General features: G+C 38.1%; 1 protein-coding gene across 5 annotated transcripts in view; it reads right to left on the reverse strand.

Annotated features, from left to right (window-relative positions):
• Positions 1-26,273, reverse strand: part of ALS2 (alsin Rho guanine nucleotide exchange factor ALS2) — an 81,467-nt gene that overhangs the window by 14,690 nt on the left and 40,504 nt on the right. For 4 of the 5 annotated variants that reach the window (NM_001079920.1, XM_063790263.1, XM_009443709.5 and 1 more), the window contains 14 exon segments: positions 400-567; positions 2,845-2,978; positions 7,788-7,865; positions 8,074-8,185; positions 9,035-9,199; positions 10,105-10,203; positions 11,233-11,298; positions 11,413-11,615; positions 11,959-12,025; positions 12,452-12,522; positions 13,259-13,387; positions 13,799-13,930; positions 17,995-18,157; positions 23,412-23,477. In NM_001079920.1, coding sequence (NP_001073389.1) covers positions 400-567; positions 2,845-2,978; positions 7,788-7,865; positions 8,074-8,185; positions 9,035-9,199; positions 10,105-10,203; positions 11,233-11,298; positions 11,413-11,615; positions 11,959-12,025; positions 12,452-12,522; positions 13,259-13,387; positions 13,799-13,930; positions 17,995-18,157; positions 23,412-23,477 — 1,653 coding nt within the window. 5 annotated transcript variants of the gene reach the window in all.

A 26,273-nucleotide genomic window follows, 5' to 3' on the forward strand; every position in this document is an offset into this window, starting at 1 on the left:
CAGAACCAGAGGGATTTTTTCTGTATCCCTGTCTGTCTGCACCACAGTACTTGCTTTCACGTTTCAGGCTGCACTGAGTTCTGGCTGAGGGATATTGGAGCAAAACATCTAAGTAAACTCACCACTGGTTTTGTGGTACTTTGAATTCAGGTTTTCTTCCTCAATCTACTTGTTGATATTTACTTTTCAGAGTTCATAAATAACTGTCCATGTATTCTGTTCAGGTTTAATAGTTGAGTTCAACAGAAGATAAAGAAAGTGTGTTTTAATCCCTCTTACTCAGAAGCAGAAGTAAATCATTAACTTTTAAATTAAATGTAGTGAGCCTTGACTACTTACTGGTCTTAAGTTTCATCTTCCTAACATGCTCTGCTGTATGTTGAGCAGGTGTTCACTCACCTGTCTCTGTGCTGGCGCCGACTGGTGGTCAAGGCCACAGCAATATTGTCCCATGCTTTCCAAACTTCCCCTTGGCCTGGGCCCTCACAGCCCAGTTGGCGCCAACATTCGTCAAACACCGCTTTCCACTTCTCATCAGCTGGCACTGCCAGGTTTCCTAGCTTCCTGCTAATAAAGTCATATCAACCTTTTATTAATCATTTCTTTTGTGCAAAGTTGTTCCAAAGAACAGAAACTTTCTAACATACAACTGAGAATGCTTTTTTCATGACCAAAACTGCCAAGACTGATGGTAATTCTATTTTTAAAACACTAAATGAAAATTTTAAAGGAATGTTTTTTAGCTAATTATTGTTTTTTGGATATTAAAGTGTATGGAATACTAAGTACAAAGCAAACCAATTGACTCTGCCTCCTATAATTCCACAGAATTAATTTTAAAAAATTGATTCCTGGCCAGGTGTGGTGGCTCATGTCTGTAATCCTAGCACTCTGGGAGGCCAAGGCAGGCGGAACACCTGAGGTCAGGAGTTCCAGACCAGCCTGGCCAACATGGTGAAACTCTGTCTCTACTAAAAACACAAAAAATTGGCTGGGCACGGTGGCTCACGCCTGTAATCCTAGCACTTTGGGAGGCCAAAGAGGGTGGATCGCCTGAGGTCAGGAGTTCGAGACCAGCCAGGCCAACATGGCAAAACCCCATCTCTACTAAAAATACAAAAATTAGCTGGGCATGGTGGCGCATGCCTGTAATCCCAGCTACTCGGGAGGCTGGGGCAGAAGAATCGCTTGAACCCAGAAGGCAGAGGTTGCAGTGAGCCGAGATCGCACCACTGCACTCCAGCCTAGCGACAGAGTGACGCTGCATCTCAAAAAAAAAAAAAAAAAAAAAAAAAAAAAATTAGCCAGGCGTGGTGGCCCGCACCTGTGATCCCAGCTACTCAGGAGGCTGAGGCAGGAGAATCGCTTGAACCTGGGAGGTGCAGGTTGCAGTGAGCTGAGATCACGCCACTGCAGCCTAGCCTGGGTGACAAAGTGAGACTCCATCTCAAAAAAAAAAAAAAAAAAAAATTTAAAAATTTTAAAAAAATAAAAATAAAAATTGATTCCTGTTAGAACAAGGACTTTCTGAACCTTGCACATCTTATAATGAGAATTTAAAATGCATTACATACTGGGTTCTAAAAGACTCTAAGAATAAACATGGTACAGAAAACATATCCTTGGGAACAAAAAACTGAGGTGCTACCAAATATAATAATAAAATTAAAGCTGCAATCAATAAAGAAAAACAGACATATGCCAAAAACTGTCCACTTCTGTGATTGTGCCACATCTAGGGAGAGATGGTGGGAGAACAGAAAATAAAGCCAAAAATGCAATGGGCATAATATACTTAGATTTTGCCTTTTTTTCCTCATATATGCAGATTTTACCATTCCACTTGGGGTGTGTGTGTGTGTGTGTGTGTGTGTGTGTGTGTGTGTGTGTGTGTATGTTCTTTACTTTTCAAAATCAAGTTGTGTACAGATTCCATTTAAGAATGCTCTTTCAGGCTGGGCGCGGTGGCTCACACCTGTAATCCCAGCACTTTGAGAGGCCAAAGTGGGTGGATCACTTGAGGTCAGGAGTTCGAGACCAGCCTGGCCAACATGGTGAAACCCTGTCTCTACTAAAAATACAAAAAATTAGCCTGGCATGGTTGTGTGCACCTAGAGTCTCAGCTACTTGGAAGCCTGAGGCAGGAAAATCGCTTGAACCCGGGAGACAGACACTGCAGTGAGCCAAGATCACGCCACCACACTCCAGCCTGGACGACAGACCAAGACTCCATCTCCCCTCCCACCTCCAAAAAAAAAAAAAAGAACACTCTCTCACACATGGAACTTTCCTTTTAAACATCCATGCTTTAAGGCTTTTAATCTAAACCAAGACTATAGACAAGACTATAGATTTAGTCATCTAAAGCAGTGTCAGTTGACAATTCAAGGAGGTTACATCTTGTTTAAGAAAAAAAAAAAAAAGACTTTGGCCAGGTGCAGCGGCTCATACCTGTAATCCCAGCACTTTGGGAGGCTGAGGCAGGAGGATCGCTTAAGCTCAGGTTCAAGACCAGCCTGAGCAATAGCAAGACCCAGTCTCTACAAAAATTAGAAAAATTAGCCGGGCATGGTAGCGGGTGCCTGTAGTCCCAGCTACTCGGGAAGCTGATGCGGGAGGATCACGTGAACCCAGGAGGTCAGGGCTGCAGTGAGCCATGATCACGCCACTGCACTCCAGCCTGGTGACAGAGTGACACCCTGTCTCAAAAAATAAAAATAAAATAAAATAAAAAAGAAGACTTTAAGAACTTGACTTTGCTTTTAAAATATTAACTAGCTTTGATAAAAGCAAGACAACTCCAAACATTCAATAATTAATCCAGAATTAACACTAGTTACTCACAAAACTTTAGGTCTGTCTTTATCACTCTCATATAGACTAGGTTTGAAGTAGGTTCCAGTGATTTTTATCCCAGATCCCCATTCTCCACTAAAATAACCTTCAATGTAGTCTCCATTTGGCATAGTCAGTGTTCCCTAGGTAAAGTCAGAGAATAAAATGTGGGGTTAGAGGAAATATATTCAATATTCATTTATTTATTTAGAGACAGAGTCTCACTCTGTTGCCCAGGCTGGAGTACAGTGATGTGATCTTGGCTCACTGCAACCTCCGCTTCCTGGGTTCAAGTGATCCTCCTGCCTCAGCCTCCCAAGTAGCTGGGATCACAGGCGCCCGCCACCACGCCCAGCTAATTTTTTGTGTTTTCAGTAGAGACGGGGTTTCACCATGTTGGCCAGGCTGGTCTTGAACTCCTGACCTCAAGTGATCCACCCACCTTGGCCTCCCAAAGTGCTGGGATTACAGGCATGAGCTACCACGCCCAGCCCTCAATTTTTAAAATCAAGAGAAAAAAAGCACTAAATGGTTGTTTTCCTTTTTAACTTGCTCTTTACCAGTCTCCAACTCTTTAAAACTCAAACAAAATATGGGCACATGCATGTCTAAAAGAGTATATGAAAATAATCCATGGGTAAAAGAAAAAAAAAACACACACAGGGAAAAGTCAAAAATATTTTGAACTGTATAAAATGACCATACAATATATCAAAATTTAGGGGATGATGTAAATTACAAGCAGTGCTTAGAGGGAAACTTTTAGCTGTTAACACCTATCTTTTCAGGAAGTTCTCGAATCAGTAATGTAAAATTCCACCTAATAGAATTACAAAAGGAGGAACAAACTAACAAACTAAACCCAAAGCAGGAAAGAGGAGGGAAATGATAAAGATTAGTGCAAAAATCAGTAAATGAGATAGAAAACAAAAAATAAAGAAAAATCAATGAAACTAGAAGTTGCTTCTTTGAAAAGATACATAAAATTGACATTTAACTAGATTAATCAAGAAAAAAAAGAGAAAACATAAGTTTATAAAATCAAGAGTGAAACAGGTTATTACTACCAGCCTATAGAATTAAAAAAGTTAGAAGGTGCTATTGTTTTGAAAGTGTGTCTCCTCTAAAATCTGTGCTGAAACTTAAACCCCACTGTGATGGTAGTAAGAGGTGGGGTCTTTTGGGAAGTGATTAGGGACAGTGTCCTCATGAATGGAGCAGTGCCTTAGAAAAGGGCCAGAGGGTTGGGCGCTGTGGCTCACGCCTGTAGTACTAGCCCTTTGGGAGGCCGAGGTGGGCGGATCATGAGGTCAGGAGTTCGAGACCAGCCTGACCAACATGGTGAAGCCCCGTCTCTACTAAAAATACAAAAATTAGCTGGGCACGGTGGCACGTGCCTGTAATCCCATCTACTCAGGAGGCTGAGGCAGGAGAATCGCTTGAACCCAGGAAGTGGAGGTTGCAGTGAGCTGAGATCATGCCACTGCACTCCAGGCTGGGTGACAGACAAGACTCCGTCTCGAAAAAAATAAAAATAAAAATAAAAGTGCCAGAGGGAACTATCTTAGGCCTTTTTGCCCTTCCATCTTTTGCTATGTGAGGACTCAGCCAAGAAGGCCTTCACCAGACAGGGAATGCTGTAGCCTTGATCTTCGACTTCCCAGCTTGCAAAATTGTGAAGAAATAAATTTCTCAGTCTATGACATTTTGTTAAAGCATCACAAACATACGAAGACAGAATGGAATACTAAGAGAACAGCTTTATGCCAATAAAGTAGATAACATAGAGAAATAGAAAAACTCCTAGGAAGACAAAAAGTACCAAAACTGACTCAATAAGAAATAGAAAATCTAAATAGACCTAAGGCAAGTAAAGAAACTGAGTTAGAAATTAAAAATTTTCTCACAAAGTAATGCTTAGGCCCAGAAGACTTCATTGGTGAATTCTCCCAAACATTCAAAGAAGAAATAATACCAAAGCTTCGCAAACTTTCAGAAAATAGGGGAGGAGGGAACACTTCCCAACTTGTTCTATGAGGCCAGAATTATCCTGATATCAAAGACAGACAAAGACATCACAATAAAAGAAAACTACAGACCATTACCTCTCATAAATATGAATGCAAAAATCCTCAACAAAATATTGGCATTAAATCCAGCAACACCAACATATAAAAAAAATTATACACCATGACCAAGTACAATTCATCCCAGGAAAGCAAGGTTGGTTTAACATCAGACAAGCAACCAATATAATACACCATATTAGTAGAATAAATGATAAAAACCACATGATCATCTCAACAGATAATGGAAAAGCACTTTAACAAAAATGCTTTTCAGCCAAGCATGGTGGCTCATGCCTGTAATCCTAGCACTTTGGGAGGCCGAGGTGGGTGGATTGCTTGAGCTCAGGAGTTTGAGACCAGCTTGGGCAACATAGCGAAACTGTCTCTACAAAAAAAAAAAAAAATTAGCCAGGCATGGTGGCATGTGCCTGTAGTCCCAGTTACTTGGGGGGCTGAGGAGGGAGGATCGCTTGAGCCCAGGAGGTTGAGGCTGCAGGTAGCTGAGAACACGCCACTGCACTCCAGCCTGGGTGACAGAGTGAGACACTATCTCAACACACACACACACACACACACACACACATACACAAAGCTTTTCTCTAAAATAGAAAACAATGTAAAGATGTCCAATCTTAACACTTTTCTATTCAACATTCCACAGGAGACTCTAGCCAGTGCAACTGGACAAGAAAAAGAAATAAAAGCCTTCCATATTGTAAAGAAAGAAGCAAAAATGTCTTTACTTGTAGGTGACATGATTCTGTATGTAAGAAATCCTAAGAAATCCACACACAAAAAAACCCACTAAAACTAATAAACGAATTCAGCAAGATTTCAGGAAACAAGAACAAAATACAAAACAACTGCATTTTTATATTATAGCAATGAAATTAAGAAAACAACGCTTTACAATAGCACCAGTAAAATACTTAGAAATAAATTTAACCAAAGAAATGCAAGATGTGTACACTGAAACCTGGAAAACATTGCCGAGAGAAATTAAAGATGTAAATAAACTGTGAGGTGTTCTATGTTCATGGGTTGAAGAGTCAATATTAAGATGGCAATTCTCCCCAAATTAATCTATAGATTCAATGCAATCTCTATCAAAATCTTAGCAAGGTTTATTGCAGAATCTTGATAAGCCAGTCCTAAAATTTATATGAAAAGTCAAAGAATCTAGATTGGCCAGAACAATTTTGAAAAAGAACAAATTTGGAGGACTTATATTCCTGATTTCACAACTTACTAGGAATCAACAGTAATCTAGATGGTGTGGTATTAACACAAGGAGAGACATGTTTATCAGTGAAATGTAACTGAGAGACCAGAAATAAACACATTTTCTGGTCAACAAAGGTGCCAAGATTCAATGGGAAAAGGTGTTGGGAAATTTGGATAGCCATATGCAAAAAGATTAGTTTGGACACATAACTCAGCCCATATACAAAAGTTATCTTAAAATGAATCACAGACCTAAATATAAAAGGCAAAACTATAAAACTTTCATTTTTTTTTAGACGGAGTCTCGCTCTGTCACCCAGGCTGGAGCACAGTGCCACGATTTCGGCTCACTGCAAACTCCGCCTCCCAGGTTCACGCCATTCTCCTGCCTCAGCCTCCTGAGTAGCTGGGACTACAGGTGCCCGCCACCACGCCTGGCTAATTTTTTGTATTTTTAGTAGAGATGGGGTTTCACCATGTTTGCCAAGATGATCTTGATCTCCTGACCTCGTGATCTACCTGCCTCGGCCTCCCAAAGTGCTGGAATTACAGGTTTGAGCCAACAGGCAAAGACTTCTTAGACATAACATCAAAAGCATACTTCATAAAATTTTTTATAGAGTTTATTAAAATGAAAAACTTTTCTATTTCAAAAGACATCATTAAGAAAATAAAAGACAAGTCAGACTGCAAGAAAATATTTACAAATCATATCTGATAAAGGACATGTATCCAGAATACAGAAAGAACCCATACAATTCAACAAGAGTACAAACAAAATTTTAGAAATAGGCCAAGATCTGAATAGACATTTCATCAAAGAAGATATATGAATCACTAATAAGCATGTTCTACATCATTAGTCACTAGGGAATGCAAATTCAAACCAGGAGATACCACTTCATACCCATTGGAATGGCTATAAGAAAAAAGACAGAAAATAAGAAATATTTTTTGATATGGAGAAATTAGTATCCTCAGACATTGCTGATGGGAATGTAAAATGGTACAGACACTTTGGAAAAAAGTTCGACAGTTTCTTAATATGTTAAACATCAATTTACCATACAACTTAGCAATTACACTCCAGGCATCTACTTGAGAAATGAAAATGAAAACATATGTCTACACAAGAAACTGCATTCAAAAGTTTATAGCAGCATTATTTACAATAGTCTAAAGTTGGAAATAACCCAATGTCCATCAACTGGTAAAAGGATAAACAAAATGTAGTTTTGGAATACTATTCAGCCATAAAAAGGAACAAATACTATACATGCCACAATATGGAAAAAACAAAAACATTATACTAAGTGTAAGAAGCCACATAGAGGAGATTGCGTGTATGATTCCATTTATACAAAAGGCCCAGAAAAGGCAAATCTATAGAGTGATTAAGGGTGATTAGTGGTTGGCTGGGACTTTAGGTGGAAATGGAAGTCACTGAATGAGCAGAAGGGATTTTCTTGGGTGACGGAAATGTTCTGAAACTGGATTGTGGTGGTGGTTTGTACAGCCATGTTGACCAAAAATCACTGAAATGTGCACTTGAAAGGGGTGAATTTTATGGCATGTAAATCCGCTATTTTTAAAGTAAAAAAAAAAAAAATTAGTAAAAGAATTTATTAGGGAGAAAAAAAAAGAAAGCTAGTTTCCAACCTTTCCACTAAGAGTCCAGTCATCTGAAAATTCTCCTTCATAGATAGTATCATCTTCGGAAAGCAAAACCCCATTTCCCTACAAGAAGAAACAGGAAAAATTACAACACATAAAATACAGAGTAACTTAAAGAGTGCATGCAGTCATATCCCCAAAGCCTTATGGAATCTTAAAAGAAGGAAAATAGTACTAAGAAGGTGGAAACTAATCAAAAGATGATTTAAAAAGTTAAGGACAAAGGAGCTTTAAAAAGTTAGTAATAACTACATGCAAATATTCCACTCACCATCATTTTATTAAGGTGAAAGTTGCCCTCGTAGTATAATCCAAACTGGGTAACCACCACACCATTCCCTTGACACACATCATCTTGCCACATTCCCATATACTTTTCCCCCCTGCACAGAAATAAAAAGAAAAGAAAAAGCACTGAAGATAAGGATAAAGTAGGGAAAAGACAATTATCACATGGGAGATCCCAGGCATCAACCCTAGGTTGGTATTGCTTCCATTTTTCTAGTTAAAATAGTTAACTTTGTCTCCTCAAATATGGGACAAAGTGACAGCAAAAGACATCTCACTCAGTAATCCTCTCTGAGGAATTTAATGTTGTGGTCTGACACAGATCTGTATATATCCCAGGTAGTTACTTGGTAACTTTAAAATACATAATTTTTAAAAAGAAGGCCTAGAATTCAACTCTAAATAATTTCATTTAAAATGTAATAAGCAGAATAAAACCTATGCACAGATTTTTCTTACACAAAAGTTTGCTAACTTAAAAAGAAAGAGGCTGGATTCGGTGGCTCATGCCTATAATCCCAGCACTTTGGGAGGCAAAGGCAGGTGGATCACTTGAGGCCAGGAGTTCGAGACCAGCCTGGACAATATGGCAAAACCCCATCTCTACCAAAAATACAAAAAATTAACTGGGCGTGGTGGTGTGTGCCTGTGGTCCCAGCTACTTGGTAGACTGAGGTAGGAGGATCCCTTGAACCCAGGAGGCAGAGATTTCAGTGAGCTGAGATCGCACCACTCCAGCCTGGGCGACAGAGTGAAACCCTGTCTCAAAAAATAAATAAATAAAAGGGTTTGTCATAAAAGAAGGTTCATTTTTCACCTACTCAAACTCAAAGAAATCTTACTAATCTCCATGAAAAAGACAAAATAAGTATAAACTGCTTGTTAAATAATGATGGTGCTTAATCATTGGCTTAAACTGTGGGAATAGAAGGAGAATACTGTACCTAGTGATATCATCAAAGACACCATATCCTGCTTTCTTATCCATTACCCACTGGCCAATGAACATACTAGGAGAAGACGACGTCAATTTCCCACTTCGTAGAAGACCATGACCATGACGCATATTATCTTGAAAACAGCCCTCAAATACTTCACCAGAAGCATAGCTGTGGTTGGAAAGAATGGATAATTATCACATGCACATTGAATTCTGATGCTCATTTTTACAAAGTTTAGAAAATCCAAAACCATACTCAGTCTCACTGGTAGCTATAATTATTTGTTTATATGATTATTTTTCACCAATTAAAAAAACCTCATTTTCGAATGATTAAAGTTAAAAAGTTAAAGACACCATGTGTGGTATTTTGCATTAACATGAAAAACAATGTGTTTTTATTCTCTTATGGGAAAATGAAATAATGAGTTATTTTTAAGAGGGAAGAATAAAAGTTTTATCCATTAGAATCCTATATGTCTTATTATAGATAAGACATATAGGAGACTCTATGAGAAAATTATGGTTTATAAGGTATATAAAATTTAGGGCTGGGTGCGGTGGCTCATGCCTGTAATCCCAGCACTTTGGGAGGCCGAGGCGGGTGGATCACGAGGTCAGGAGATCGAGACCATCCTGGCTAACGCGGTGAAACCCTGTCTCTACTAAAAATACAAAAAATTAGCCGGGTGTGGTGGCGGGCACCTGGAGTCCCACCTACTCGGGAGGCTGAGGCAGGAGAATGGCATGAACCCGGGAGGCAGAGCTTGCAGTGAGCCAAGATTGCGCCACTGCACTCCAGCCTGGGTGAGAGAGCGAGACTTCGTCTCAAAAAAAAAAAAAAAAAATTTAGATAAGAACTAAATTTAATAATCCAGTATTTTAATCCTGCGATAGATGAGGGGTTAACCTTTAAAAGATGATCACACAGAGTTTCAATTTTATTTACTCCTCTAAATTTTATCTATAAGACTAAACAAAACTTAAAACTTGGAAATTTTGGCTATGCAAACATTCAGGTTTACATGGTTATATGAAAAACAAACACCAGTCCAACAGCCTTTCCAATGTTACCTGTAGACTCCTTGACCGCACATTTTTCCTTCTTTCCAATGGCCCACATAATGGTCTTCTTTGTTCATTGCCTTGTTTGGGATTCTGTATTCTCCATACCTGCCATGAAAAAGAAAAAATAACAAAAGAAGATGCATTTATGACATATTCACCTTTTGTATGTATATCCTGGTAAACATTTTAACAAGGAAGACAGAGAAAACATTCACCTGTAGGAGTAAAGGGTTAAAACAGCATCTTGGTTTAAGGTGAATCTATAACCTAAGCTGTTTGGCAAGAGGAGTGGGACATCAGCCCCACTACACTAAGATATGGTGTTTTAATCCAACTCCAGTGAAAAACAGAAGACCTGTGTCCTTCACCTATCTCTGTCACTAATTACCTGCACCACCATGCGGTAAGCCCAGGTATCTAGCTCCTTTATTTGCATAATAAGAGGGGCAACTCAGTGGGTAAATTAGATGATCTAAAGTCTCTTCTCATTCTAACAATCTATTAAAAAGAGATTTTAACACATCACAAGAATTTACATGATCACACAGACACACAAAATCACCTACCCAACATTTTTTATATACTAAATTACTTCCTTAACATTATACAAAATACTGCCATAAACTAATCATGTAAATACATTTACAGTGTTAGAAAACATGATAAACTTATTTTTAAAAAGTCATTAGAGCATCATTGAGATAATATAGCACTTGGAAAATTTCTCCTTTAACAGATCACAGAAATTAAAGATGACTTAAAACAACTGAAAGGAAAATTTTTCTATGTCCTTTGTGTAAAGGAGGACTACCGTCTCAATAGTCCCACCATTAACATTACCAAAGATCTCAGTCTTCACAACTGAGAAATGAATAGAAAACATAGCCCCATTTTAACAGATGGAAGGCTGTGTAATTTGAGGTCACACGGCTATCAGGGAAAATGACCCAGTCTAGGTAAATCAGAGGCTGTACCCCTCACTCCTGGCTCTCTTCATGCTCATACATGTGCATTTCTAAAAAATAACAACAAAAATCTACTACTTGTTTGAAAAGCAGCTCTGCATACAAAATAACATAATTTACGACCTTACCGAACTTGAATTTACTGTCATGTTTTACACAATTTTCTTACCCATCTTCCAAGCCATTCCTGAACATGCCAGAATACATCTTTCCATCAGGCCACTTCAAAACCCCTCTGGAATGCATAAGCAAAGAATAATGCATGTCAACTAATATTTCAGATAATTAATACTTTTTCTATCATGTGATGATCATCCTCACCCCAGGCATAAATCTTCAACATTTTCACCTGCCATGAGGCTTCCCTGAAAGCCAGCGTCCATCATAGGTGGCATCCTTTAGGCGAGGATCCTTGTAGAAAGTATATTTGGCACTGCGTGAAATGGGTGGTTCCTGTCTCTGAACACTGCTACCACTTCCATAAGGGGGGAGATCAGACATCCCTCTCAAAGCCTGATCTACGGCTTGGCTTATAGCTCGTAGCCACTTTGTCTAGGAGCAAAAAGTAACGTCAATAAGTTTAAGGCAACAATTCATCAAGCATTGCTTTAAATCCTGCTAGTTTTCTTTGGTGTGAATAAATTATTTGTGTCCTAATGCTTTTCTTATTAATAGAGTAATATTGACTGGCTCTTGTATTTCTCTGCTATATGTTTAAAATTAAGTCACATTAAAAAAAAACAATGAAGAACCTACAGTTTTGGGTTAATGAAGATTTATCAGACAGAACTGTGCATCATTAGTCAAGCAAGAACAATTTATATTTCTTCTTTATTACACAAGAGGCAGAAAGAGCCAGGGCGAAGATTGAAGGAAAATACCATAATAGACTAACCTTTTCCTGGGGTGTAGATGAAATGAGAGTGAACTGCTCCTCAGGTGTAGTTATCTTTAAGCCATTCCTAAAACGTTCACAAGGATAAATACCAGGACATTTAACAACCTGTCATTACAGTATCGATCCTCAAATATGAAAAGCAACCTCTTTATTTCAAGAGGAACAGAAATCAATTAATGTAAATGCTTGCTTGGTTTTGGGTGCCACCACGGTGGAAAGAACAAAGAATTCTCTGCTCTGTGCTGAACGATGGGGATGTGTGCAATGAAGATGCCCTTTCATCACCTAATCGTGACTTGCCATGATCTTCACAACAGGCCATTTTATTATCAATAGACTACTTTACTGTCTAATGTGCTGAGAGGTGGGCCTCATTATACAGAATGAGGAGACTGTCTCCGAAGCCTTCCTGAGCTTTTTTTCACATTTAAGGAAGCAACCTGGGTAACAGACTTGGACGGGGTGGGGTGGGGAGGGGGGACGCACTTACACACCACCAGCTTCTTCAGACAGTGGCTCTGCCCACAGCGTGGCCAGAGGGAAAACATGGTGCGTGGAGAACTGAAACAGAGAACACGGAGGCACTTTTATGAAAGCCCATGTAGACCTCGGGGTCTCTGCCCATATCCCCTTCATGTCATTAACCCACATGGGCCTTGCAGTCTCTGCTGCACAACCCCTTGAAATAGTTAAGTCCATGTAGGTGCCACCAATTCTGCCACATTGTCCCCATAACACAGCTAACCCAAAGGGCCTTGCCATCTCTGCTGCAGGGCCCTCTTCACATGGCTGACACTCATTCTCAAGCTGGAAACTTAAGAAGTTCTCTGAAATCCAACGCATACAGAAATCCATGCTGTAGCTAAAATAGCCTCTTTTAAAAAAAAAATTATTATTATACTTTAAGTTCTAGGGTACATCTGCACAATGTGCAGGTTTGTTACATATGTATACACGTGCCATGTTGGTATGCTGCACCCATTAACTCGTCATTTACATTAGGTGTATCTCCTAATGCTATCCCTCCCTCCTCCCCCGACCCCACGACAGGCCCTGGTGTGTGATGTTCCCCTTCCTGTGTCCAAGTGTTCTCATTGTTCAGTTCCCACCTATGAGTGAGAACATGCAGTGTTTGGTTTTTTGTCCTTGCTATAGTTTGCTGAGAATGATGGCTAGCCTCTTTTAGTCAACAGTTTCAGTAAAATCACACTAGTTTTGAACATAAACTGATAGTACAGTTAATAAGGATAGGGGTCCACCTTTCAGGAATTCTTTTAAGGTTAGGAATCCAGCCTACCTGGGCATGGACCAGGGCATCATTAAAGAGAATGAACCAATTCACGGAAAACCTCCCAGCATGCTGCAGAGACAGGGCTCGGTTACTACTCTCACACAGCAGTCGACGCTCTGGCTTCCTCAAGGAATCCTGGAATTAAAGACAAATATAATACAAGTCAAACAATCAAAATTATTTTAACATGTAAAGAGAAAATAAAACAGACACAAATCACATTTAAGGGAATTTGCTGGTCGTAGCTTAGCTTGGTGTAAAATCTAAATTTATATGGGATCTAAACACTTCACAAAATTAGAGCTCAAAGGAGATTAAAAAGAAGACAAAAACAAACTAAAGAAGGTGAGTAAGTCTTCAGAGAGGATTTCTAGAAATGAGAGAAGGTATTTAGAGTACCCATTAGTATGGTCCTTAGACATTTTAGGAAAGGGGTCATTAAAAGGTTATTACCACAAACAAGTGAGGAACAGAGAAAATTGTATCAATTGTTATCGAAATGGTTGCTGTTTGCTAGGGTAACAAATGACAACTGGCATGGCTTACCGTCATTTTTCCGGGGAAGGTCTTCCAGAAGCCCAGTGTGTATTCTGCTTCCTTCCTTTTCCTGCCGAGATGGAGAGCAAGACACTCATAACAAGAACTGGAATCCTGCAGTTTCTGATATTCTGGAGATGCCTACAGGGCAAAAATTAAAGAGGAAAAAAAAAAAAGAACATAAAACCATTATGCAGAATCTGTAGCCTCAGTCTGCCTTAGATATATAGTATTAAATGCAGGAGAAAATTCAGCCCACGAGCATAAGTAGCACACTGCAGGAGACTGGGAAAAGGAGATTGGTTTCAGAAAAATTCTACTACATAAAAGTACATATGAAATAGGGGCATAACTCAGGGGACAGAGACAAAACCTGGCAGTTAGTGAAGAGAGCAGCAGAGACCCCAGGATAGGGCAGGAGTTCTCAAATGTTTTGGTCTCGTGATCCCTTTATTTTTCTTATGTGGACTGTATCTATTGATATTTACCATATTAGAACATAAAATTAAGAAATGTTAGAAGCTTTTATTAATTCACTTACAAAAATTTTTTAATGGTAGGGCGCGGTGGCTCACGCCTGTAATCCCAGCACTTTGGGAGGCCGAGGCGGGCGGATCACGAGGTCAGGAGATCAAGACCATCCTGGCTAACACGGTAAAACCCCATATTCACTAAAAAAATACAAAAATTAGCTGGGTGTGGTGGCGGGCGCCTGTAGACCCAGCTACTCGGGAGGATGAGGCAGGAGAATGGCGTGAACCCGGGAGGCGGAGCTTGCAGTGAGCCGAGATGCGCCACTGCACTCCAGTCTGGGCAACAGAGCGAGACTCCGTCTCAAAAAAAAAAACAAAAAAAAAAAAACAAAACTTTTTTTGTGAGAAAAGTGGCAATGGTCCACATTTTTTCAAATCTATTATCTGGCTTTAAAAATGACAGCTGGACTTTTATATCAGCTTTTGCATTTAATCTGTTATATGTTGTTTGGTTAAAACCTATGAAGAAAATGTGGCCTTATAAAGGTATATATCTGGAATAGAGGGAAGCATTTTAATAGCCATTTCAAATAAATGTGGATATTCTCCTTTGATACTATATTAAAACTTGCTATGTGGTAGATTCTTAAAGGGAGCTGCAATGTAGAATCTGAAACCACAGCAATGAGCTTTTTGTACCCTGTGATGTTAAAGTCCAGGGGTCTAGAATGGGTCTTTTACCATCTATGGCTTTGTACCATCTATGATTGTGGATTGGACATATGGAAAATATTGGTTGACTGAATTATGCAGATTTTCCAAATGTTGATACCTTTTTTTCTATAACATCAAAAATCACAGGATAATAGAACTACCAATCTCATGAGATAAAGTCCTAAGTATCAGGAAACTGTCAGACTCACAGTGGCAGATCCATCTCTAACATTCTAATTTTCGCTTAAAAGTTGAGATTTTATTATTGGCAACAAATACTATCAGTTGTTCTCTTTGAAATGACAGGTTCATTTACTCATTTCTGAGAAAATATCTGCCAATATCCCAATCTGAAAAATCAGTTTATCTGTCAATTGTCCTTTCAAGTTAAAAAAAAAAAAAAAGCAACCCATTTATTTCAAGAGGAGCTCTCAACTCAGCAATCACAGTCGTGCTTTTTCTTGAAAAACCACCACACTTCAGCATGCAGCAGAGCTGCTTTACATGTACTTTGCATGTCACCACACATAACAGGACATTCTTAAGCGAAATCATATTTTAACTGCAACTGCATGGCAGTGAAGAATGCAGTGACTACTAGTATAGTCTGGTGCCACTGCCTTGATTCCTACCAAGGAGCCAGCAGTTTTACCCACCTTAACTTTTGCACCATCAGTGTAAATGACAATACAGTGGAAAAGGCAAATATCTTAGTATTGTCATGAAAATAGTTTTGACCTTGTGAACCCCTTGAAATAGTCTTTGGAAGCCCCAGGGGTCTGCAAACCAAGTTTTGAGAAACAACTACTGGGATGGGTGTAACCGCTGTAGCGAGGGAGCAGAAGGTAAGATCAAAGGATGATCTCTCATGTTTATGAGTAATTACTTTACTTGACACAATTCTGAGAGTCACTCATTTTCATTTTTTCCATTCATTTAAGAAACATTTAATGAGTATCTACCACATATAAAACATTCTGCTAGAGTGCTAGGGAAAAAAAAATAAGGTATGATCTTTGTACCATAATTAGACAAGATAAAAAATGTACCAGAATAATGCAGTGGTTTTGTTAATAGGTTATATATCATAAAAGACAATCTAGGAAAGTAGGTTAAGAGGACAGATTCTGGAACCAGAGCCTGGATATTAATTCTAGCTCTGCCAATTCTCAGCTGTGTCTCAATTCTCTCATCTGTAAAAGGCTGATGATGAAATCGGTAATAATAATAATACCTACTTCACCGAGTTGATGTGGGGATTAAAGTTATATGTATATATGAATACATATAACTTGCTTAGAACAGTGCCTGGCATATAGAATTCATTCAATAAAAGTATCATCATTATTTTTATATGGAGACATTTTAAAAAATACATATATGTGTACACACATATATGACGTCAAGGCTGTGCCTTAGACTTACTAAATTATAACGTATAGTGATGGAATACAGGCAGGTTTTGTTTTGAAAAAGCTTCCACAGTTGATTTTGAACCCCTGTGATAAGGATAAGGGCCACTGATATAACATGAGAAGTGAATAACAGAGAAAGAAAGTGTTAGCAAAACACAGAGTAAATAATCCTTCAGAGATGGATAGGTGAAAGAGAACCAATATAGTCAAAGAGGGCTTTATTTTCATGATAAAATGACTTTTGTCCCAGAATGAGGATGGGAGTGGGAGTGTTTCAGGAAGGAAATATAAAGCATATGAAAGCTACAACCAGGGAAACTGAACTCTGACTCTCAACAATTCTAAGCTGATCTGGTGGAAAATTTTTTTATTAATTGAGGCCATATTGAGGTGAAAGCTGTATCTCATTGGGATATTTGATAGGTCAAACCTTCACAGCTAAAGCTAGATCAGTTTAAAGACCTTGTAGGTCTTTTCTTCACTCTGGTTTCACAGCAGGCTCAAATGTAGAAAGCCTACATCAGTTCCTGGGTCACTCTGAGGGGTGAAATCTGTTTAGATCAAGAGACAGACCCAAAGATTAAGAGGATTCTAAACCTACAAGGGGCCAGCGTGGTGGCTCATGCCTGTAATCCTAGCACTTTCAGAGGCCAAGGCAGGCCAATCACTTGAGGTCAGGAGTTCGAGGCCAGCCTGGCCAACATGGTGATATCCCATCTCTACTAAAAATACAAGAAAAAAAAAAAAAAAGTAGCCGGTGCTGTGGTACACACCTGTAATCTCAGCTACTCAGGAGGCTGAGGCATGAGAATCACTTGAACCTGGGAGGTGGAGGTTGCAGTGAGCCAAGATTGCGCCACTGCACTCCAGCCCCAGTGACAGAACGAGACTCTGTCTCAAAAACAAACAAACAACAACAACAAAAAAAACCTATAAGGGACTTTGGAGTCATTATAATTTTTCTAGAGCCTTTCAGGGTAGAAACAAAATGAAATCACATATTTCGATGGGATTTGAAAGGTGAATGTCTCAGGACCAGCTTTAACATACATCTATATCCTAGTGTGGTGCTAACTTCCTAGGATTCCACCTAACTAGTTTTATGTAAGGGTGGACTAGTTAACATTTGAGAAAATCCTGTAACTGATTCCTCTCAGCATTTGCTAAGGTAACCTAAACACCTGGCATAAAGTCTAGCATGAATCCAGGCTGGGTAACACCCCTGCCTTACAGGTGTATGCCATTATACAGAAAGCCAGGGCTTTAAAGAGCTCTGTTTAACTCATAGTCAGCATGCATCCAATAAATTTTGACAACTACTGAATGAGTAGCATCTGATAGAGTCTCAACTTTAGACAGTTTCATAAAATGAATACAGTTTATTCATCTTGATAAGGCCCTAAAGGGAAACTGAATCCACAGAAAACTCAATTTATCTACAGTCATACTTTCCTCTGTCATTTCCCTGAAGAAAATTAAATTTAATTAGACACAGGTAAATATTAAATTACTGGAGTTCCAGATCTTGTGGTGGCATAATCCATACAAACAACTATGATCCTTGGCTTTCCAAATGTCCAAAGAGGTATACATGGGAGCTTACCACTTCAAAACAAGTAGCAAGCTTTAGCAAAACTTTTGCGTAATTATGAAGTCGTCTGATTGGCAAGAAAAACAAAGTATTCAGTATTTCCATCAACTGAGTGTTTTCGTCATTCACTTCTGACAAATCTTGCAACAGCTCTTGGTTTTTATTTAGGAAATCACTAGAGGCAGAGGAAAAAAAAATTTAGTTAATCATTTTGGAATTGGTAATATGTATATTAAATAAAAAATTTCACTAGAAAGTACCTCTTTCAGAATGCACATTTTTTAGGTGCTGTGAAAGTAGAAATACAATGAAATAAGCCAGATATAATTAAAAGAATTTCCCTATCTATAAGACAGGATTTTTAGTATGAAAAGTAGCAAATGGTAGCAATACAAACGGTTAATCACAGACTTGTGCCTATATTCTAGGAAATGAATCATGCATCCAACAATTTAAGATGAATAATCAGAGACCAGCTGACACCATTACCTGTTAATTTCAAAGCCAAAAGTCACAGCAATAAATGGCAAGACTAATTGTTCTAGGCAGCTGTGCTAAATAGAAACACTGGAAGAAAAAGCAAAGCTCCTTGCTCCAACAGAATTAGTGTGGATATTAAAACACTTCTAATTTCTTCTTTTTTCCTTCAATTATTGATCACCTAATAAGAGTTTATTATAGGAAAGTAATAAAAAGCTGCAAGAACTAGTATTACAGTTAACAAGAAACAATAAAGATGATTATATGTGAAGATTTCAATGCTGAGATCTTCAAAAGCATTTCAAACTGAAGCCAAAAATTAGCTAATATTCAGTTTTTAATAAATTCATTGTTAAAATTTTATTCCAAATTTTAATGCTGATCAATAACCCATTCAGGCTTAGCTCACCAAACCAAAATACTTAATGGTAAAGCAGTAAGAGTTGGTGAGCTGGGTGCAGTGGTTCACACCTGCAATCCCAGCACTTTGGGCTGCCAAGGTGGGTGGATAGCTTGAGCCCAGAAGTTTGAGACCAGCCTGAGCAACATAATGAAACCCTGCCTCTGCAAAAAATACAAAAATTAGCCAGGCATGGAAGCGCACACCTGTAGTCCCAGCTGCTCAGGTGGCTGAGGCAGGAGAATCATTTGAGCACAGGAAGTTGAGGCTGTAGTGAGCTGTGGTTGTGCCACTGCACACCAGCCCGGGTGACCAGCCTCTCTCAAAAAAAAAAAAAAAAAGAAAAAAAAAGATCTTAGATAAAGTGCCCAGATTTTATTTATATTTGGCTGGTGCTAATGTTCCTACTTCTTTCTCCACGTTCTACTGCAGAGATCAGCTGAGGACTTATTTAATTTTACACAAGTGTTCTGCTTTGACCTGCTCCTGAGAGACGGAGGTAAGATACAGTGAACACAAACTCCCTTGGACCATATTTCTCCTCAATACCCAGTCCCCAGTCTACAGTAGACCAGAAATGTTCCAACTCTTGTGAACTCCATTACTTTCCAGGACTCACTCATGTCCTTACCTATAATCTTCCCCGAAAGAGGCCAAGCTACACTCCTAAGAAATCTGAACCAGAAACCATCTCTGATCAGCTTATATTTTCTTGGGAGTTTTTAATCTAATAGTGGCAATATCACTCTTTCCTTATATGGCAAGGTCTGTACTTTTTACTCAGATTTTTAAAATAAAAAAATATTAAAGGTAGAAACAACCTAAGTGTCCATCAGCAGATGAACTGATTGATAAAATGTGGTAATGTGTACATACAAGAGAATATTATTCAGCCATAAAATGGAATGAAATTTTGATGTATGCTACAACATGAATGAACCTTGAAAATACTATACTTAAAGAAATAAGCCAGACACAGAACGACAAATAAATACGTGATTCGACTCATATAAGGTACCTAGAATAGGCAAACTCAAACAGAGAGGAAGTAGAATAGAGGTTACCAGAGCCAGGCAGGCAGGGGGAGACAGTATGGGGGGAGTTATTATTTATCATGCACTGAGTTTTTCTCAGAGATAATGAAAAAATAGTGATGGTTATACAACACTGTGAATGTATTTGATGCCCCCTAAATTGTACACTTATTAGTGTACAATTAAGATTAAAATGATAAATATGACATTACATATATTTTATCACATTAAGAAAAAAACTTGCATAATAATCAAACCACCAGGCAAGCCTGATGTGAGCAGCTGAGTGATCAATTAGATGAATGATAAGTGCTTGTGCATCATCATCCAAGATCTACTAACAGCCATGTGGGCAGCCTAGCTGTGCTTTAGACATTCTCAAACTCTCCTCTGAAAATGAAATCTTTACGGTAATTTTAAATATTGACTTTGTAAACAGAAATTGGAAAAAGATGTCATTGCTGCCTTTAACTATGTAAAACCCAGGCTCTGGGCATGGTGCTGTGCAAAAGGCAAGAGGCTTTCAACTTATATCATCTCATTTTCCTGCTCTAACAAGGTCAATTCTTCAGTACTGTGAATCTAACTCGGAAATACTAGAGGAAGGTCAACAACAGCAGAATAAGGAACCAGGGTCAGTAACTGCTGTAGCCCTTCAGGAAGCCCAGAAGCTTTCCATTTAAACTGTCACAAGTCTCCATCTATTTTTTGCATCTTCCTGTAATTAAACTTGCTTTTCTTCAAGCATTACTATTTGCAAAAATAACTATTGAATTTTCTTTCTGCTCCATTTAATTATTGGTTTGGCTACAGCCCCATTTTCTCCTATTTTCTTTGGCTATGATTCAGCATTTCACCAACATTATAGGTTAACTAAGCTATTTTATTCATTATAATAAAGATATTTAAAATAATAAATATAAAATCAGTAATTACAAATGTAAACTTGTCAAAACCAGAAGTTCTCAAATGTAAACAACAACAACAACAAACAATAAGCCCATCCATGTGCTGCTTATAAGAAATATATCAAAACAATGCAGACAGGCTGAAAGTAAAAGAATGGAAAATTGTGGTGTATTAAGATCAAGAATTTTAAAGTTACTACATAAGGTTAAAGACATATTCTTGAAACTGTCATTTAAAAAAAATAAAGGCCAAACCCCTATATTTTGGAAATCAACAAGCATGTGAGTCCAATAATTCATAATGGATTAGAAAAATACTTTCGAAAATATTTAGAACTGAATGACTATAAAAACAAAACGTATTAAGACTTGTAAGATTCAGCTAAAGCAACAATTAGAGGGAAATTTATAGCCTTAAATGGCTACATTAGAAAAATTTTAAATTTGAAAAATTAATGAACCAAGTGCTAAACTAGAAGTTGTTAAGAAGTTAACAGGTGAACAAAAAGAAAGTAGAAGGAAATAAAAAGCAGAAATTAATGAAATTTTTTAAAAGCGAAAGAAATGATTCCCTAATTTTTGAAAAAATTAATTTAAAAAGGGGTAAACTGCTGACAAGACTGATCAAGATAAAAAAGATAAAAGGCCCAAATGAATAATCGTAAGAATGAGAAACAGGGGGTACAACTACAGTTATTCTGGTGTAATCATCTTAAGACTATGGTAGGAATATTATGCCAATAAGCATAATATTATTTAAAACAAGGGTGCAATGAACAATTTTCCAGAGAAATATAAATAACAAAAGCCATAAGAAGAAATAAAGACCTGAACATACCTATTCATTAAATCAGTAAAAACTCCCTACAGCAAATGCCCCCATGAAACCTAGATTATTTTTACAGATGAATTCTACTAAATCTTCAAAGTACAAATAATTCCTACTTCATATAAACTATGAACTTCCAGGAAACAGAAAAGGAGAAAAAGCTCCTCCATATCTGTGAGTTCCAAATCTGCGGATTCAACAACCTCAGACCAAAAATATTTCATAAAAAAATTATGTTTCTACCACTTTTTTGTCATTAATCCCTAAATGATACCATATAACAACTATTTATATAGCATTTATATTTTATTAGATGTTATAAGTAATCTAGAGATGATTTAACATATATGAAAGGATGTGCACAGGTTATAGGCAAATACTAAGCCATTTTATATCAGGGACTTGAACATCCTTGAATTTTGGTTTCCTTTGGGAGGTCCTGGAGTCAATCCCTCATGGGTACCATGAGACAACTGTATAAGTAAATTTAATTCAGCAATGTATTAAAACCTTAATACATTAAGATTACTGAATTTTGGAATTTGGAAACTCAGATATTTAACATTATAAAAATCAATTCTTCTACAACTTTTAGAAATAGGGCCTTTTTAAACCTATAAATTATATCTACCAAAAACCTAAAGTAATCATTTTTAATGGTGAAATATTAAAAGTATTCTCATTAAAACTAGAAATGAGATGAGAATGTTAGCATTCCTTCTATTAGGATAAAAGATCAAAAGCAAACATGGGGCTGGGCATGGTGGCTCACGCCTGTAATCCCGGCACTTTTGGAGGCCGAGGTGGGTGAATCACTTGAGGTCAGGGGTTTGAGACCAGCTTGGTCAACATGGTGAAACCCCGTCTCTACTAAAAGTACAAAAATTAGTTCGGGGTGGTGGTGCACACCTGTAGCCCCAGCTACTTGGGAGGCTGAGGCAGGAGAATTGCTTGAACCCAGGAGGCAGATGTTGCAGTGAGCCAAGATTGTGCCACTGCATTCCAGCCTGGACGACAGAGCGAGACCCTGTCTCAAAAAAAAAAAGCAAACATGGCAAAACATTAACATCTGCTAAATCTGGGTGGTGAGTACATATTTAAAGTATTTTCTATTAAAATACAGAATTTTTGGCCTGGCACAGTGGTGCATGCCTATAATTCCAGCACTTTGGGAGGCCGAGACAGGAGAACCCTTGAGCCCAGGAGTTCCTAACCAGCCTGGGTAACACAGTGAGACCCTATCTCTTCTATTTTAAAAATAAAAAAAACTTAAATACAGAATTTCTAAAACCTTGGCTTTGTTGCTGGGTCAACACTTGTTGAGAAACTATCTGTTCAGGATTATTGCCTTGTGTAAGGAGCCTTTAAATTATTTACCCAGAAGCTAAATGCAAATAGGTTGTATCTGCGCAAACACTTTTTTCTGTGCATCATCACATACATTTGTTCCTCTCCAATGGGAGAGAACATTCCCATTTTTCAGATCAAGAACACTAGGCCTACTGAGGTAAAGAGAGTTGTCCAAAGTCTCAGGGATAGCACAGAAGGACCCCGAACCTGAGCCTAGTCATTCAGTACTTTTTCAATAGCATACTACTTATAATGATAACCAGTGGCTAATAGTACCTGTCCTTTATAAGACTTACTGAAAGTTTATATTTTGACTTGTTTGGTAAAATGATGAAGTCAAAGCTTTCCCTGAGCACTCGAAAACAGAGCACTATAAAATGTCATCTTTGGCGGAGAGAATGATAACTGGAAGGTGTGGGTTTGCTTACATGGCAGGCTTAGCAAGAAGCTGGAATCCTCCCATAACCAGGAAATTTGTAATAGATGTGCAATACCTTGAGCAGAAAAGAAAACACATGTACATTAGTTGAAATGTAAATTAGTTCTTCAGCTTCCAAACACATACCTGGAATAGATAATTCTTGATTATTTCACCAATGAATTTCAGAAGTTTTGTGATGTCAACATTTGTGAAGGGCAGGTTGTGTAATAATTACAATAATGGAGGTAAAGGGAGTGGTAGGGGAATTCCAGCTTAGTAAAGATGGTAATATAAGGCTGGTCACATTGGCTCACACCTGTAATCCCAGCACTTTGGGAGGCTAAGGCGGGAGGATCGCTTGAGCCTAGGAGTTTGAGATCAGCCTGGGCAGCATGGGGAAACCCGACTCTACAAAAAAATAGAAAAATTAGTCAGGCATGGTGGCACATGCTTGTAGTCTCAACTACTTGGGAGGCTGAGGTGGGAGGATCCCTTGAGCCTGGGAGGTTGAGGCTGCAGTGAGCTGTGATTCCAACATTGCACAGCCTGAGTGACAGGATACGACTGTCTCCCAAAAAAAAAAAAAAAAAAAAAAAGATGGTAATATAAAAGGAAATTTTAAAAACACCTAAAGCTAAGCAGAAAATGCAGTAATTTACTTGGTATCTACCAAGCAATATCTATTACGTGGTAACTTAATTAACATACTTGAGAAAACATAATTAAAATAGTTGAATTTTTGATGAAAATTTTCTGTAATCTTCACTTCAGGTTTCCCAATTAAGAAATGACAGTGAAGGCTGGGGGCGGTGGCTCACTCCTGTAATCTCAGCACTTTGGGAGGCCGAGGCAAGTGAATCACCTGAGGTCAGGAGTTCGAGACCAGCCTGGCCAACACGGTGAAACCCCGTCTCTACTAAAACTACAAAAATTAGCTGGGCGCGGTGGCGGATGCCTGTAATCCCAGCTACTTGGGAGGCTGAGGCAGAAGAATCGCTTGAACCTGGGAGGCAGAGGTTGCGGCGAGCCAAGACTGTGCCATTGCACTCCAGCCTGGGCAACAAGAGCGAAACTCCAGCTCAAAAAAAAAAAAAAAAAGAAAAAAGAAATGACAGTGAAGGTAAGAAAATATGTTAAAAGTGCTTGAGTCAGTGTTAGAAAATGTTGATTAAATATTGATATGCTGCTAAAGAACAAGTCTAGTTATACTGCTTTGAGCCCTGTACATTTCTTGTACACACTTGGGCTGGCAAATGGAATCAACTGACTTTGAGGAAGAAGGGAAACTCCTACTACAATGAGCCCACAGTACTATACAATTAAATATGGTTATAATGGTTAATTTTATGTGATGTGTATTTTATTACAATTAAAAATAATGTTGGCCAGGCACAGTGGCTCACACTTGCAATCCTAGCACTTTGGGAGGCTGAGGCAGGAGGATAACTTATGCCCAGGAGTTTGAGACCAGCCTGGGCAACATAGTGAGACCCCCATCTCTACAAAAAATTTAAAAAAATTAGCTGGATGTGCTGGCATGCACCTGTAGTCCTAGCTTCTTGGGAGGCTGAGGTGGGAGGATCACTTGAGCCTGGCAGGTCAAGGCTGCAGTGAGCTGTAATGGTGCCACTGCACTCCAGGCTTTAATAACTTTATAATTATAAAAATAATTTTAAAGATTCATACATAAACCCAAATATTTTACTTGCCCCATCTATAGGAATAAACTGTTACATTAAAAAAAGCCCAAAGTATCAAAAGCATTTTTAAGCATAAGGCCTAAAGTACCAGAGAAGAAAAAGAAGTGAAATAGAGGTATTAAGAGATGAATTCAAGTCAAAAAAGGAAAATTATACCAGTAAAAGCTGGAATCACAGAAACAACAAAATCTAGTTTTAAAAAAGAAACTAGTATCAAGTTCTATTATTTTTATTTTTCATTATTGAAAGATGATGAGTTAAAATACTCAAACCAGGGTACTTCCTCTTTGACAACAGCTTCAACTATTTTCAATTTTGCTTAGAATTAAAATAGCATCCAACTATCTGTACATATTATATAGGTTGGAAAGGAAATACACTAAGATGATAAACAGTGGTTAGTTCTGGTGGTAGGATTATGGGTGATTTTTGATTATCTTTATTTGTGCAGTTTTCAGTAATAAACACGTTATTATGTTATAAATAATCAAAACAAAACACCAACAAAACACGAACTCCCTGAGGGCTGGTGCTTTTCGCAGGCCCCATGCTGTGCTGCCGTGGGCTTGGAGCTCCCCGCAAATGCCTGGCACTGAGTGGGCACTCAGTGTTTGCTGGATGGTTGAGGTGTGAATGAATAGAGAACAAAACCTATACATACTTCAGATCAAAGCATAACCTAACATACATTAAAATAACACTTAAATTATGCCTCACATCATCATATCAAAATACAAGTTAAGAAAACGTGAGAAACATTTTAAGTTACATTTTCAAGTACACTTGGGATATTTTGCTTGAAAAATATGCAAAGAACCTTGAATAACTATTCCAGGTTTTATTAAGGAAAAACATCTTCATGTTAAAAATAGTTGGGTCTTTTAAAACTTCCATTTATATAAAAGTCAAAAGCAGACATCAGAACAGCTCCATATTTACAATCAGCAGTTGGTCTTAAAATAATTTGTTTAGTTACTAATTTCTTCCAAGTTTTAGTACAATTTAGTTAAGTAAACAAAATTGTTTTCTAAAGAACCAGACTTATTGTAGTACATTTAATGTAAATTATGCTATCACTCTGCTAGAATATAGAAGAAAACATGATAATTCATTATTTTAAAATTTTTTTTCACTTAGAGAAGACTAAATTTTAGCAATCCAGAACTATA

Source organism: Pan troglodytes, chromosome 13 (genome assembly GCF_028858775.2).
Source record: "Pan troglodytes isolate AG18354 chromosome 13, NHGRI_mPanTro3-v2.0_pri, whole genome shotgun sequence".
Lineage (NCBI taxonomy): Eukaryota > Metazoa > Chordata > Mammalia > Primates > Hominidae > Pan > Pan troglodytes.